Source organism: Epinephelus lanceolatus, chromosome 1 (assembly GCF_041903045.1).
Source record: "Epinephelus lanceolatus isolate andai-2023 chromosome 1, ASM4190304v1, whole genome shotgun sequence".
Lineage (NCBI taxonomy): Eukaryota > Metazoa > Chordata > Actinopteri > Perciformes > Serranidae > Epinephelus > Epinephelus lanceolatus.
Window position 1 is genome coordinate 48289913 of NC_135734.1, and position 15332 is coordinate 48305244.

The following is a 15332-nucleotide window of genomic DNA, read 5'->3' on the forward strand; positions in this document are numbered from 1 at the left end:
TACAAAATCAAATCACATAACAAGGAAGGGAAGAACTGAAATGATTGAAAAATAAGATTGTCAACAGCAAAATGGATATATTAAAGATAATATACAAGATATCATTAAAATAAAGGATATTATATACAATACTATATATCATTCAGCCTGTCACAGTTTTTTAGGTTTGAGAAATGTTTGCCTAATAGCATTTCAAATTTTAAGTATTTGTACTTTAGAATAAAAGACAAAAACATATGCAGTTTCATCGCAAAGTGGAAAGCATTGATCATAAACTATAAATGACAATCAAATAACAAGTAAGCACAAACTTCAGTAATAAATGTAATTATATAAAACCAAAATTAAATTAAATTAAATTAAATTAAAATAAAATAAAATAAACAAAATAAATTACATTAAATTACATTAAATAAGATATACAGTACAGGCCAAAGGTTTGGACACACCTTCTCATTCAATGCGTTTTCTTTATTTTCATGACTATTTACATTGTAGATTCTCACTGAAGGCATCAAAACTATGAATGAACACATGCGGAGTTATGTACTTAACAAAAAAAGGTGAAATAACTGAAAACATGTTTTATATTCTACTTTCTTCAAAATAGCCACCCTTTGCTCTGATTACTGCTTTGCACACTCTTGGCATTCTCTCCATGAGCTTCAAGAGGTAGTCACCTGAAATGGTTTTCCAACAGTCTTGAAGGAGTTCCCAGAGGTGTTTAGCACTTGTTGGCCCCTTTGCCTTCACTCTGCGGTCCAGCTCACCCCAAACCATCTCGATTGGGTTCAGGTCCGGTGACTGTGGAGGCCAGGTCATCTGCCGCAGCACTCCATCACTCTCCTTCTTGGTCAAATAGCCCTTACACAGCCTGGAGGTGTGTTTGGGGTCATTGTCCTGTTGAAAAATAAATGATCGTCCAACTAAACGCAAACCGGATGGGATGGCATGTCGCTGCAGGATGCTGTGGTAGCCATGCTGGTTCAGTGTGCCTTCAATTTTGAATAAATCCCCAACAGTGTCACCAGCAAAACACCCCCACACCATCACACCTCCTCCTCCATGCTTCACAGTGGGAACCAGGCATGTGGAATCCATCCGTTCACCTTTTCTGCGTCTCACAAAGACACGGCGGTTGGAACCAAAGATCTCAAATTTGGACTCATCAGACCAAAGCACAGATTTCCACTGGTCTAATGTCCATTCCTTGTGTTTCTTGGCCCAAACAAATCTCTTCTGCTTGTTGCCTCTCCTTAGCAGTGGTTTCCTAGCAGCTATTTGACCATGAAGGCCTGATTCGCGCAGTCTCCTCTTAACAGTTGTTCTAGAGATGGGTCTGCTGCTAGAACTCTGTGTGGCATTCATCTGGTCTCTGATCTGAGCTGCTGTTAACTTGCCATTTCTGAGGCTGGTGACTCGGATGAACTTATCCTCAGAAGCAGAGGTGACTCTTGGTCTTCCTTTCCTGGGTCGGTCCTCATGTGTGCCAGTTTCGTTGTAGCGCTTGATGGTTTTTGCGACTCCACTTGGGGACACATTTAAAGTTTTTGCAATTTTCCGGACTGACTGACCTTCATTTCTTAAAGTAATGATGGCCACTCGTTTTTCTTTAGTTAGCTGATTGGTTCTTGCCATAATATGAATTTTAACAGTTGTCCAATAGGGCTGTCGGCTGTGTATTAACCTGACTTCTGCACAACACAACTGATGGTCCCAACCCCATTGATAAAGCAAGAAATTCCACTAATTAACCCTGATAAGGCACACCTGTGAAGTGGAAACCATTTCAGGTGACTACCTCTTGAAGCTCATGCAGAGAATGCCAAGAGTGTGCAAAGCAGTAATCAGAGCAAAGGGTGGCTATTTTGAAGAAAGTAGAATATAAAACATGTTTTCAGTTATTTCACCTTTTTTTGTTAAGTACATAACTCCACATGTGTTCATTCATAGTTTTGATGCCTTCAGTGAGAATCTACAATGTAAATAGTCATGAAAATAAAGAAAACGCATTGAATGAGAAGGTGTGTCCAAACTTTTGGCCTGTAAGAAGGGTACAATTTCAAAGTATTTTGTTTTATGAAAATATAATGTAGCTAAGATCATGAGCAAATTAATTTTATATTGTTCATATTTGGAGAAATTTGGATTATTGACTATTATTAACAAATCAGGTTTTTTGAGTGAAATGTTCTTGTCCAGATGTCCTTAAGAGATCCAAATGAAAATCAGTCCAGAGGATTGTCAAGTACACGTTGAAGGTGTGTTCTGAAGTGCTCTAGTGTTTCTACCATCTCGTTAGAGAAGGTGCCTTCGACAGTCATATCAGGATTCTATCTATAAATTCTGCGACTTTAAATTTGTACTCCACTAAATCTCAGAGGGAGATGCACTTTCACTTCACTACATTTATTTGATAACTTCAGTTACTTTGCAGGTTCAGATTAATGAAACAAAGTATAATTGACAAATTAATTATTTAACATTAAGGATTCAGATAAAACTATATTGATCCTCAGAGAGTAAATTCACCCAGCAGTGTATAAAGTAATTAAAATGAGCTCAGCCTTTACCAGTTGCAACATTAAAGTGATAAACATATAAATGCGTCAAGAATTATTGTCAATGTATATTATTCTGAAGTGAAGTTTTCTACAATAAGGGCTTTTACTTTTTGTACTTTAAGTATATTTTAATACGACTATATACTTTTGTAGACTTGAGTAAAATTTTAAATGCAGATTTTTACTTGTAATCGAGTATTTCTACACCAATTGTTACTTTGCTGAGGCAAAAGATACCCCCTTAACCTTTGCATGGATTTTCAGGGATTTTCTTATATTCAAACATTCTTCCAAAATACATTAAAGTTATTGATTAAAGTATTCAGGTGCAGTAAATCCACCATGTAAATAAATATTCTGTTGGATTCCTGTTATCAGTTACTGCATTTGAATTAGTGATGATTTAAATGTCAAAGCTGCTGTGGGGATCGTTTTTAATATTTTATAAAATACTGTGGGGTTTAATCTATAAAAAAATAAAACTAAAATGCATGTACAAAATTAAAAAAATTACACGGCTGCATGGAAATGCCAAAATACATATCATGAATGAGATGCAGACCACAAAAAAAAAAAAAAGGGACAAAAGACATGTTTAACAAATACAAGTTTATTATCAAAACACACCTACAATCCAACTTTTGTTTTAAACACTGTTTTTTTTTTTTTAACAAATTCCATCCAAATCTGCACTTTTATCAAGTTGTGGAGATTTAAATTCCCGCGACGTTCACTTCACATGAACGCAAACCTCCGAACACGCCAAGCAGAAAGAGCTTTAAATGCAAAAATCTAGAGTACGTGAATCTGTAAAATGTCCATCTTAACATCAGCTCATAACAGAGAGGGATCTAACAAATTTATGTGAGACAATAAATCCTGTTTCTTGGACAGCACGGACATAAACATGTACATCTATTTACAATCAGCCCCATCTGAGGGCGGATAGAGACAGGAATAGGCGGAGAACACAGGAGGAACAGCAGAGTGGAACGACCTGAACACCTCAAGAGCTAGATTCTGTTATTTATTTGATTTTTATGCAGTTAAATAACTTTCATTGAGGTTATTCTACAAAGCGTTTGCTCTTATTCTGGAACCAAACTCTTCATGTCGTGTGGTGACGTAGCGCAAGAACATACATCACTGTAAAACCTTCACTTCCAGTCACCAGATACTCAAACAATCCCGTTGCGCGATCAGTGGAACTTTCACCACTTTGTGAAGTACACATATCCACCTCTTTTTCACTGCTACTTTAAGATTCAAATTAAGTCAACTCAACCTTCGACTGCCTGCTTCCTCCACCAAAACTATCCCATACAAAAGAGTCCTTCAGTTGAGATCTAAAGATGGGAGTCCAGACATGATGGAAACCCAAGTACTTTTTTCCCCATGACCCATTTTGGGCTGTGAAATCGAGTTCATGAAGCACTATAATAAGGAGAGGAGGAGGAACGGGTGCTGAAGGCTCTCAGAACTGCTGCAGGATCAGTTTCTTCTTCCCGTCATGGCTGAACTTGTTGGAGCGGAAGAGGTCGCTGTCGTAGAAGGACGTCAGGTTGTGGATGTTGATCTGTCTCGCCTGGAGGAGGAAGAAAAAGAACAGAGGGAAGCAGAAAAGAATGAATACAATGACACTAAGAATTTTCCTTGTTGACCAATAGTCATCATTACGATATTAATTGAATTATTAAATGATATATTTTGGTGGTTTGAGTTGAAGGTGTGAGAAAGAATAGTATCAGTAACATTGTTAACACTGTGCTACATTACAGAGAAATACAAACCGTACTAATGAACCTTCATTAATATAGGCCTATATTTTATCTACAAGTGCACGTCACACACTGAGCGAGCCGCCTGTTAATGACGCTGTGGGCTAATGGGCATGTAGCTACTTCCATGTTTCAGATGATACGTCATGTTTGTAGTCGACCAATGAAGATGAGTTTACATATCACCTTGGGTTCGTCCTTCACCTTCTCAAAATGATCCCACACTTTGGATTTCCTGCCCGACATGTTATTAACTAGCCTGTGGAATAACCGCAGGTACCAGCCCTGGAAATTAGGTGCCAGACACATGCTGCGTCTTTAACCGCCTGGAAAACACAAGGTCAGGTGCTGCTATTGTGCCTTTTCTGTGCCAGCTTTTAAGAGCGTGGCGGCAGGTTGCGTCTGAGGTTGCTAAGCAAGCTTATAAGTGTGTAGGCCTATCGTCCATGGGACACATGTAAAGCTCTGGGTAGCCCTGCACTAACATGATCAACTTTTCTGTGTTTATCAGACGGAATATTTTCAGAAGGTTACGTCTGGTTATCTAATTGTACTATTTCACATGTGCATTATCTCTCTTCCATCATTACCTTGTCCTGCAGGTCTTTCTCTGCGATCTCAATGGTGTCGTTCTGAACGCCATATCTGTTCCTCTGGTAGGCGACCTGCTCGGCCACCAGCTGTTTGAGGATGAATAGCAGCAGCTCGTTGTTGTCCCTGCGGAAGGCCAGGTAACGGGCGAACGTCTGGACAGAAACACAGATGACATCAACTTAATACAACATGACATCAGGAAGCATCGGGGACAGTTAGATGCCACTCTGACGGTGTTCACGCAGACGCACCTTCCTCATGCTCCTCATGACGCTGAACTTCTGTGTGTCGATGAAGCTCTCCAGCATCACCCTGATGGCCATGTTGACGTCGTCCTCCAGCACATAGTCCCTGAGGTGCATCTTGGCGTGGGCCTCGGCCATGCGGATCATGGACTCAATGTGACGAACTGTGATGGGGATGCTGCCTGTCGCCTGTTAGTGAGACCAAATGGACATGACTGATTTTCATTGTTAAGTCCACGCTGCTTCAAAGCAGCAGCTAACGACTTTTAATATGATTTGAAGGTCAAAGGTCAGGACTTTTTAATAAGTATTATAATATACAATCATATTGTTGTTTAAGCTGCATTTCGTGTAGTAGAATTGTAAATGATACTTTTAAAAATATAAGTGTCACTCACCATCGACTCTTTGCGGAGGTCGCTGTAGATGCGAGCCACCTTGTCCTGGTCCATCTGGTTCAGTTTGGGATGAACCTGCAGACACAAAATTGTGATCATGACGAATATGAAATCACCGAAACAAGACTGTCAAGACACGGGTGAGTAATGACTTTGTTCGTACCCGCTCCTTGGCGTAGATGATGTACTTCCTCAGGAGCTCCTGGGGAATCGGCGGCACGTCAGACGTGTTGGGCAGGACCACTTCCTCTAAGGCCACGCCCCCTTCCTTGTTGGTAGGGTGATGTTTGATGTGGGAGCCAACCACGAAGCGCGCCAACATCTCATCCTGGTTTGGAAAAAGAGGAGAATACAGTGAGTGTCTGACATTGCACTTAATTTAAAAAAAAAAAAAAAAAAAACTTTTCAACTTATCGAACTCATTTGTCTGCACGGTGTTGTTTTGTGGCTTTGTACCTGATGATTACTTTTTTAAATCTAAATGAAAAGATTAAAAAAAAAAAAGGCAAAACAATGTGAGATAAATAAAAAGTATGAAAATGTGATTAAAAACAGATTTAAAAGATAACAAAAAAATTGAGCAAAAAAGAGCAAATACAAAAAAAATACATTAAAGAACTAGATAAATAGATTAAAAAGACAAAACACAAAAAAGATGATATGATAATAAAATAGATTAAAAGCTAGCATAAAATAAAAATAGTAAAGATAAACCTAGAAACAAAAAAGATTAAAAAGACAAAAAATACAAAAATAAAATTGATAAGAGCTAAAAAAAAATATAAAAACATTATAAAAATAAAGATGAAATAAAAAAAGAATAAGATTTTACATATAAATACAATAAAGTAATTCAATAAAGTATTGTAAATAATTTCTATTAAGTATTTTTAATTAAAAGCCTGGCTGGTATTAAATCTATGTTTAAGCTTATATTTTAGGTTTATCCATTTAATTCTACTTTATTAAATCTGTTGCACACCAAAATAGTTGTACACTAAACAGATCTGGCGATAAATAAGACCGATGAACACACTTTACAACAAAGACAGGATCAACTGAAACAGAAGCGTTACAGTTAAATAAAAAGGTAAGGAAGTGTGTGTGTGTGTGTGTGTGTGTGTGTGTGTGTTTGTTTACCTGCACGGGGTCGACAGTGTCTCGGACGACACACAGGATGTCAAAACGTGACACGATCGGCTCTGTCAGGTCCACGTTCTCAGAGAAGGTCAGTGAGGGATCGTACCTGCCGCCTGGAAGAAAACAAGCACAGAGAGCGACGACGTGATGAAAACACAGAGATACATGTCTTTCACACGTCCTCATCTCTTTAAGGACCAATAAAAACAGACTATCACACAGTGGAGCCATGAACTGTCATGATTCATGTAACAAGGATCCTCCTGGGAGAGAACACGAAATATGTGTCCACAACGCAACATACTGGATCTCATAACTGAATCTAACGTCAAATAAAAAAGATGTTTGCAATCTGATGGACTTTCATTTTTAAATTTAAACATTCAGAAACACTGATATGACCTGTAAAGTTTCATAAATATCAGCTTTTCTCTTGCATTATTTTCACATGAAGTGAGACGAGTGGTGCAACCGTAGCTGTTTCAGGTTTCACGCTGCGTTACGTACCGATGGGGTTGGAGGCAGCGATGACGGTGCATCTGGCCTGCAGTGAGGTGACGATGCCGGCTTTGGAGATGGAGATGCTCTGCTGCTCCATGGCCTCGTGGATACTCGTCCTGTCTGCATCGTTCATCTGGAGGACAGAGTGCGGTTAGATGTTCATCATTATTACTGAACAGAACAGGATTAGTGTCAGAATTAGAGGTCGGACAGTCAAGTCTCACCTTGTCAAACTCATCGATCAGACAGACGCCGCGGTCAGCCAGCACCAGCGCTCCGGCCTCCAGCGTCCACTCGCGGCTGACTGGGTGTCTCTGGACGTAAGCGGTCAGACCGACGGCTGAGGCTCCCTGACCCGTGGTGAACACCGCACGACTCGCCACCTTCTCCACATACCTGCAGAGCAAAATCCATCAGGGCATCAGACCCAGAGGCTTTTTATTCAAATAGGAAGCATTTTTATTTTGCATTACGTCTGGTTACACTTCTGAGGCATGTCTTAAATGGAGATGTGTTTTTAATCAGATCACCTACATCTTAAAAATTGAATCTCAGTATTTACAAGTTTTTGCGGAGCTCCCTGTTTTGCTTTTCATATGTTTATTGGATTGGGTGCAGCTGATGCTTTCTTTCGTTTACCTTTATTAACCTTTTAACTACTTTGAATATCTTTTTCTTTTTTATTTCCATGTTAAAAAGGAATAATTTGTCATTTGGGGAAATGCGTTTATTGGCTTTCCTAGCGTTAGATGAGAATATTGTCAAGAGAACAAAGAGAGATCACACAGAACCGCTAACCACTAACTTCATGTTGTGGTGTTACCAGGGGTTTCGTGCAGGACTATTTCTTGGCCAGGAGGAGAAACTTAGTGAAGTCCTGCCTTAGCTTCAGATATAAAACTGTCAAAGTATTTCCTTGACATATAAGAATAAATAAATATACTTAAAAAGGAGACATTTTGAATTGCTGAATCCCTAAAATGTTAATTCACTTAAGTATGTATATTTTCTCAGTCATTTTATACAAAATTCGTTATTTTTTGTGCATGTTTTGTGATCCGTACTTGAGGAACTGGGACTTGGCGGTTCCCGGGTCTCCACAGAGCAGCACGTTGATGTCTCCTCGCACTTTGTGTTTCCCACCTGGAAGACAGACAGAGAGTTTACAGGTAACAGAAAGAGTTGGGAGGGGGCGCACAGATAATGGCGTCATCATTTCAAGGCTGATAGTTACCTGGATTTTTGGGCTCTCCTCCAAACAGCGACAGGGCCAGGCCTCGCTTGATGTCCTCGTGACCGTAGATGGACGGCGCCATGCTGGCAAAGATCTGCAGACATAACAGAAATCGAGTTATAGGATAGATTTTTACACACAGAAAAAGTTTGAATTTAGCTATACCTTAATTAACTTTTCACACAAATGTTCAGAAATATTTGCGGTACATTCAGAAAACTTCTGCAGTTTAACTTCTTCTTCACAAGGGACAAATAACCTCTGACTGATTGTTATGTTCCTCACCCTCTCCCCGATGCGTTCGTCCTTGGACAGGGCGACGATGGCCTTGACGTCTTCGTCAGTCAGCTCAGCCACAGCGACTCCCTCATCTCTGCGGGTGATGTGGTTGGCTAAGATCACCGTGGCAAACACGGGGAAGCCGTTCGCCATGTTCAGAGAGCCGTCGTAGTTGTTGTGGTAGATGCCTGTCAGCTCCTGAGAGGCAAGAAAAACCGTCATGGTCATTAAAACTGATGTTTTAGATGAACAAATTCTCATTCTTTTAACTTTTTAATTTTAAGTGCAGCTTAAGAAGACAGATTTGTGATCTCCTTGTAATTTTATTTGTTTATTTAATTATTTATTTATGTGTTTAACTCACAATCTCGTCTCCAGGCTTGCAGTTGTCCACCAGGTCAGCCAGCAGGATGGCATCTTTGGAGCGTGGTAGACGGCCGGCGGCTACTTTACCAGGGCTCTCCTGGATGGTGATTCTCTGGTAGTTCTGGTACACTGTCTGCAGGACGGAGATGATTGGTTAACTCACTGAGACAGGAGACACGCCATTGGCTGAACCAGCAAATCAATAAATGCTTTGTGCTTTTAAATAAAAAGGCATGCAGCTGAAACAACATGCATTTGCGAATTATGTCAGCACATAAATAATGACAGTGAACTTTTCTTAATCCACACTATCAAACATCTAATTAGGATAATGAGCACGTGAAGGTTTCGTCCTCAAGACAGTCCACGCGGACATTCCTGGACATAAACCTTCAACATCTCCAGCATACACAGGCGTCTCTCACCTCCTCCATGTTGATCTCGAAGGGCCCCTGGGACTGACACTCGGGACAGGAGCCCGGCTTCACCTCCTGGTTCTGGGACTGGAAGAAGGGCCCCAGCACAAAGTTACACTTGTTACAGTTGTACTTGACCATGCCGAGCTGAGGGAGGACGCCGGTACAGCTGCTCACCACGCCACTGGTCCTGATCAACTGGTTCAAGTGGAGCTGCCTGAGGAGGAGAGAAGAGGAGACACGATTTGATTTGTTGCCTCATTTTTATTTCTTCCTTGTGTTTATTGCTTTTTGTAAAACAGTTTGTGGACCTTTGGAAATTTGCATAACATGCATTATTTACCGTCCCATCTGCTCGTGTTGATTCAAACGTCTGCACTGCGCTCAGCAGCAAATGACTCATGCAGCGTTTGTGTATACAAAACACAGGAAGTCATGTCAAGTCAGTTATATTTTTTTATAACCCCAAATTGCAAATTTGACTCGGAGGGTTTTACAATCTGCAGAACTAACGATACCCTCTATCATTAGATGCTCCGTACAGGAAAACATTGAAGGGAATAAAGAAGAAATCATATGCAGTGTTCAGGTCACTCTGAAGTTATCATGACAAGTTTCTGACTTCTAAAGTCTGTGCTTCTCTAAGGTGCATTTACAAGTTGTTTTATTCATTGTAGTTCTTGACGATGATTCACAGAGCGAACAAAGCAGGCATGCCTTATTGAAGGATCCAACACTTTGTTAACACCTGCAATTCTTAGTATCCAGGTTGTTAGCTCTGAGATTTTTCTTGTTGTTTCCTGTGGCGATAGGGGTTTTAAAAATGCTAACAACGCAGACAGCAGAAGAGGGGAGAATGCCAGCTGAAACAGCCGGTCAGTGGCAGGACTATCGCCACACAGTCCACATCCAGTGACTCAGACTAATGGAAAGTAGACAGGTGTGGCAAAAGCAAAATATTACCTGAGCGAGCGGATCTCCTCCACTAACGGCAGGTTGCTGATGCGGACGTGGATCTCATGGGCAATGCGGTCGTATTTCGGGTACATGGCCAGCACCACCTCTTTAGCTGCTTCATCAAAGACCTGACAAAGAAAAAAAACAAAAAAACACAAACAGGTTTGTTTTTGTGGACAAAATGTTTGATTTAGGTTGCACCTGCTGTTCAATTCACCTGGTTCACACTGAAGAAAATGTAAAAGTTCTATTGTTGTTCTTTCATTCTGGACTGTTTGATGTTCACACTGACTTTTCACAAACGAACCAAAGAGGAGTAAACATGACGTCACACAGACTGAGAGGTCAAGAAAGCATCAAGAACACACAAGGAAATCAAATTTCCAAAGACAGATCAGGTATCAGAAAAACATGATTTTTAAAAATGACCTCCTCTTATTTAGGGGCAGTGTCAATTACAGTATATTACGACTAAAAACACGAGCACTACACTCACCTTCAACATCTCAGTTGGAGCCTCTGGCAGGAAGTAGGCCAAGACGTGCTCTCTGGCTGCAAGGTCCTCATAGTTCACGACCAGACTCTCCTTATTCTCTGGAACGACAGGAGAAGATTCAAGTTCATTCATTCATTCATTCATTCAACATCACAGAATTATCAGCGTGGATGTGCACACGTTTTATAAAACCGTTAAGCTACCTTTGCACATGTCGCTGATCTTCTCCTTGAAGACGTTGTGGCCGTTTTCGTCCACGTGAGTCCGCAGGAAGTTCTTGAAGCGGTTGTAGATCTCCAACCTGGGAGCCGCCATGGACACCCACTCCCTCACAGTGTGGCCCTGCAGACGGGAAAAATAACGTCAGACCCTCAAACCAGAGCCGGAGAGTAACAGTCCGACCTGGAAAACTACAGCACGTCATCTAATCTGTATTTTTATTACTCTAAGCAGAAAATTGTACAACCTTCATGTCCTCCAAGTTCTCGATGCTCTCGATCATTTCCTCTTCCTCTCCATCTGCAATGCCCTCTGCTGCACGCTCAGCCAGTCGCCTTCGCCGAGCTGCAGGACGCTCTTCGTCCTCATCTTCACTGTCTGGAGAACAGCAAAATAAAGAAGGTATTCACTCAATCCCCTCTCCCATCACAATTTTTTTAAACCTTTTTTTTCCAGATACAACTGAGATATGACTCTGAGAAGTTGTTGATGACACACCAAATCAGTGGGCTAAACTACAACCAAACAACGCATCCATTCTCTCCTCACCGTAGAGCAGCCCTCTCCTCAGCCGCCCACTGACGCCCTGCTCCCTGTCCCTCCTCCTCATGGCCTCTTCAGCGGCAGCCCGAGCTCCAGGCGACAGCTCCGACAGATCCTCATCGTCCAGGTCCAAACCCTCCGCCTCGTAACGATCCAGCGCCGGGATGGCTCGGTAATCTCTGCACACAGAGAGAAATGAAAAAAAAAACTCATCTTCATTGAGCCTTAAACCTGTGCAACACAGAGAAAATGTTGTGTTTGAAAATCAAAACAAATCTACCCCCATCCTCACCTCTCCATCCCGTCTCCGATCAGCTCCTCTCCGTCCCCATCTTCCTCCTCCTCTCCGTGCACTGTTGTGTCCCCCAGCAGTCCCTCGGACTCATCCTCGAAGGGTGGCAGGTCTCGTCCGGGGCTGGAGGTCAGGTCTCCCCTCCTGGACGCTCGGGTGGGGCTGGTGGCCATGTGGTATGACTCGGAGGAATCCTGTCAACAACACACAGATTACTCAGACTATTTCTATTCCCGTATGAGAACGTGACACGATCGACTTGACTTGCAGTACTAATGTCTAGTGTATTACCAGCTGTTCATACTGTGGAGAGTTTAATTAGTAAACTGTAACTATAAAATGAAAGGATGTTTTGCTGCCTCTCACAGCAGCTGGAGTCTGAGAAAAAATAACTTCATTCACTGGGTCGACAGCTGGCAACTTTTAAGATGGAACGTCAACTTGTAAGGTTACTCAATGCATGAGTTGATGACGTAAATCCATCAGCACACCTTAAATTTCACTTCAACAACTTTGACCAATCCTTTTATTTTTATATGACATACACTTTTAGTAATGAGTGGATCGTCAAGCACATAAAATATATATATTAATTTTGACAAAATTCTGTGACTACATATATTTCAATCCTCACAAAAAAGCATTGTGGAGCATCGTTCCTGTGGGCTCCAGCAACACTAAACCCCTGAGCTTGCCTGAGAAGGACTAAATGCACAAAGCTGCTATTTTTAAATATCCCATGGAGAGAGACTCTCACTGCAGCCTGTTCTATTTTGTTGTGAAAATGTCGGCGTGCAGCCTCGTTCTGTGGACGATAAACGAGGTGCAGACTTCCATCTGTGTCACCGCTGATGAGCCGGGAAATACAGTGAGTGACAACAACCCTGCCCACATTTTAAGAGCACTATTAAAAGTAACATTTGTGGTGGAAACACTAGGGTCTAGGTACCATGTCTTAAGGATTACTGAAAGTGTTTGGTGGAAACGGGGCTTTAAGATGACAATGTGAGCCTGTCAGTGGCAAAAACAAAACATTTTATTGGACATAAATCAATGGTGCTCAATTGCCCCAAGTGGTGACACTGTAGCCTGTTTTGCGGCGGCCAGCTGCAGCGGTCTCCGTCAATACTGGACCAATTTCAAAAACTACTGTTCTCATGAGTCTCAGACACAAAAATTGGGAAATGTGATCCAGATTAAAAAAAAATACTAGTCACTTTTTAATACAAGACAGTCAGAGTCAAATGCACAGAGGCACTTTGTCTTTGAGGCAAGTGTGACTGTGTTCAAACTGTGTGATCTCTGACTTGTTTTACTGTTGGTAACATGATAATATAGATCACAAATACATCTAATGTGTCATAATATGTGGTGAGGATGCAAGAGACAATGATAGCACTGGCAGCCATGTGGTGAAAAGCCAGTCACAAAGACAACAACATAAAGTAATGCAAAACAATAACAGACTGAGATTTATAATAATAGTCACCAACTATATAACAGTAAAGCTCTCAATATTTAGAGGCTGTTTTTTTTGTATAGAACACATTTAACTGTAAAGGTTGCAAGCTGTAATAGTATTCTGCGTGCATGATCCTGTAAATGCTTATTTCTCACTTTACAATTCATATTTCACCAGTTTTAGAGCTGACTCTAATAAATATTAAGCATCTAACTCGACATTTTATTTCCAGGTACTTCATCAGGCAACACAAAGCTCAACAGCCACATGGCGAGTCTGCTTTATAAAGCAAGAGGACAAATAAAACTGACAATAACACAAAGATTAAGATCGTTCATGTTTGGAAAAGTGTAGAAACCGACTGACTGTCAAATATATCTCAGATTAGCGCAGATTTAAATGTAACATCAGGCTCCTGATCGAACTTAAACTCTCTGTCAGTGTTGTGATGAAGAGTAAAGTCAAAATGTCAAACTTAGAAACAACATAAACTCGAGCTACAAACATAAATGTGTTTAATTTAACTTCACTCCTTCAGCACACGCAGGCAAACCCCGACAATGAGACGTTAACTCTGTTTTTTAATAGTTTTAACTCACCGCCATTGTTCCGTGTCTGTCTCTGTCTGCTGCTTGTAGAGAAACCTCTTCTTCCTGCCCGGAGTCGCTTTTCGCGCGAAATGACCACGTGACACTCAAAGCCCGCGAAAATTAATGAATATTCAAGTACGCCGCCGACGTCGCGCCTCTTTATTGGTCGCCTCTTCTTAAAGGGGCGGAGCTCAACGCACAGAGCGTTTGGTTTCAAATAAACCTCCAGTGAAGGTTGTTCGGCCGGTGTGGAGGTGCCGCCTGGGAGTGACAGCGGTGCGGCCCGTACAGTAAAAGAAACTCACCCTTTGCTGAGAGGTGGAGGCAGGGGCGGAGTTTAGGACGTAGTGCTTTTTCCCGGGAATATTTGGGCCGCGTTCAAATCAGTTTCACTGCCTTTTAAACGGATGGCCACGTCCCAATATGTTTCACATCTCCTGTTTCTTTTTTCTCTGGTTAAAAAAACTAATTAAACATCGCAAAAACAACACGCTGGTTGTGTAACATCTCTACAATAATTTATATATAAACAAAAAATATATCTAAAAATAAAATGAATAAGAGAATAAAAATTAGGGTTTAAAAGTGAAAAATAAATCCTGTGTCTTCCTCAAGCTCTGTACAGTATCTCAGCTGTAACATCCCCCAACATCACAGAGAAGAGATCCAGCTCCAGGTGTAAAGTCATTTTTGAGCATAGTTTTTGAACCTCACCCCAAAATGCGGATACAATGTGACAATACCAAAAAAGATGGACTGTTGATTCAGATTCTGTTCCACAAAACCAGCATTCATCTGATTCCCTAATACCACATATGTTTAGCATTTTTCTAGCTGCTAGAAAATTATAAATTATTTTTAATCGAAAATATCTTGTAAATAAGTCAACAGTTGTTTTATACATCAAACCAAAAAACAGTTTCCATTGTATAGAGCAGGCTCAAGTATCCTCCCATTTTTGATAAGTACTGTAAGGAATACTTCCTTAGGACCAGTGTGTTAAATAAAAGTTAGAAATGTTTTGATTTATCTTTCTGTTTTGGAGCCATTTGTGATTTTTTTTTTATTGCTGGCTGACAAACTGACAGTTTATAATTTATATCACAATTTTTTCTTTTCAAGTGCAGAAACCAGTTCATGAAAAGGACTGGAGGGAACACATACTGCCATACATATTAGTGAATTGGTTGAGTTTTTTCTTTGTCTTGATTTAAATCTCCGACACTTGTTTGATGAAAATGGCTGTAGACTCAGAGCT

General features: G+C 40.8%; 1 protein-coding gene across 1 annotated transcript; it reads right to left on the reverse strand.

Moving 5' to 3' along the window:
• Positions 1-3154: 3154 nt before the first annotated feature.
• Positions 3155-14220, reverse strand: mcm2 (minichromosome maintenance complex component 2). The gene is made up of 20 exons (XM_033625472.2): positions 14084-14220; positions 12023-12216; positions 11737-11909; positions 11435-11565; positions 11172-11310; positions 10969-11066; positions 10479-10600; positions 9525-9732; positions 9098-9232; positions 8740-8931; positions 8455-8548; positions 8285-8363; positions 7445-7616; positions 7227-7353; positions 6720-6832; positions 5743-5907; positions 5580-5654; positions 5188-5370; positions 4933-5088; positions 3155-4149 (listed from the first exon to the last, which is right to left on the reverse strand). Exons 1-20 carry the CDS (start codon positions 14087-14089, stop codon positions 4039-4041), a joined length of 2673 nt encoding a protein of 890 aa, XP_033481363.1. The 5' UTR covers positions 14090-14220; the 3' UTR covers positions 3155-4038.
• Positions 14221-15332: the final 1112 nt, after the last annotated feature.

What these genes read in the sequence shown, in the direction of transcription:
- mcm2 (XM_033625472.2), bottom strand. An exon ending in AGAACTTGGAGGACATGAAG is followed by an intron (nt 11,311 to 11,434) that starts GTTGTACAATTT and finishes TCCCGTCTGCAG; the next exon opens with GGCCACACTGTGAGGGAGTG. An exon ending in GCCAAGTCCCAGTTCCTCAA is followed by an intron (nt 7,617 to 8,284) that starts GTACGGATCACA and finishes TTTGCTCTGCAG; the next exon opens with GTATGTGGAGAAGGTGGCGA.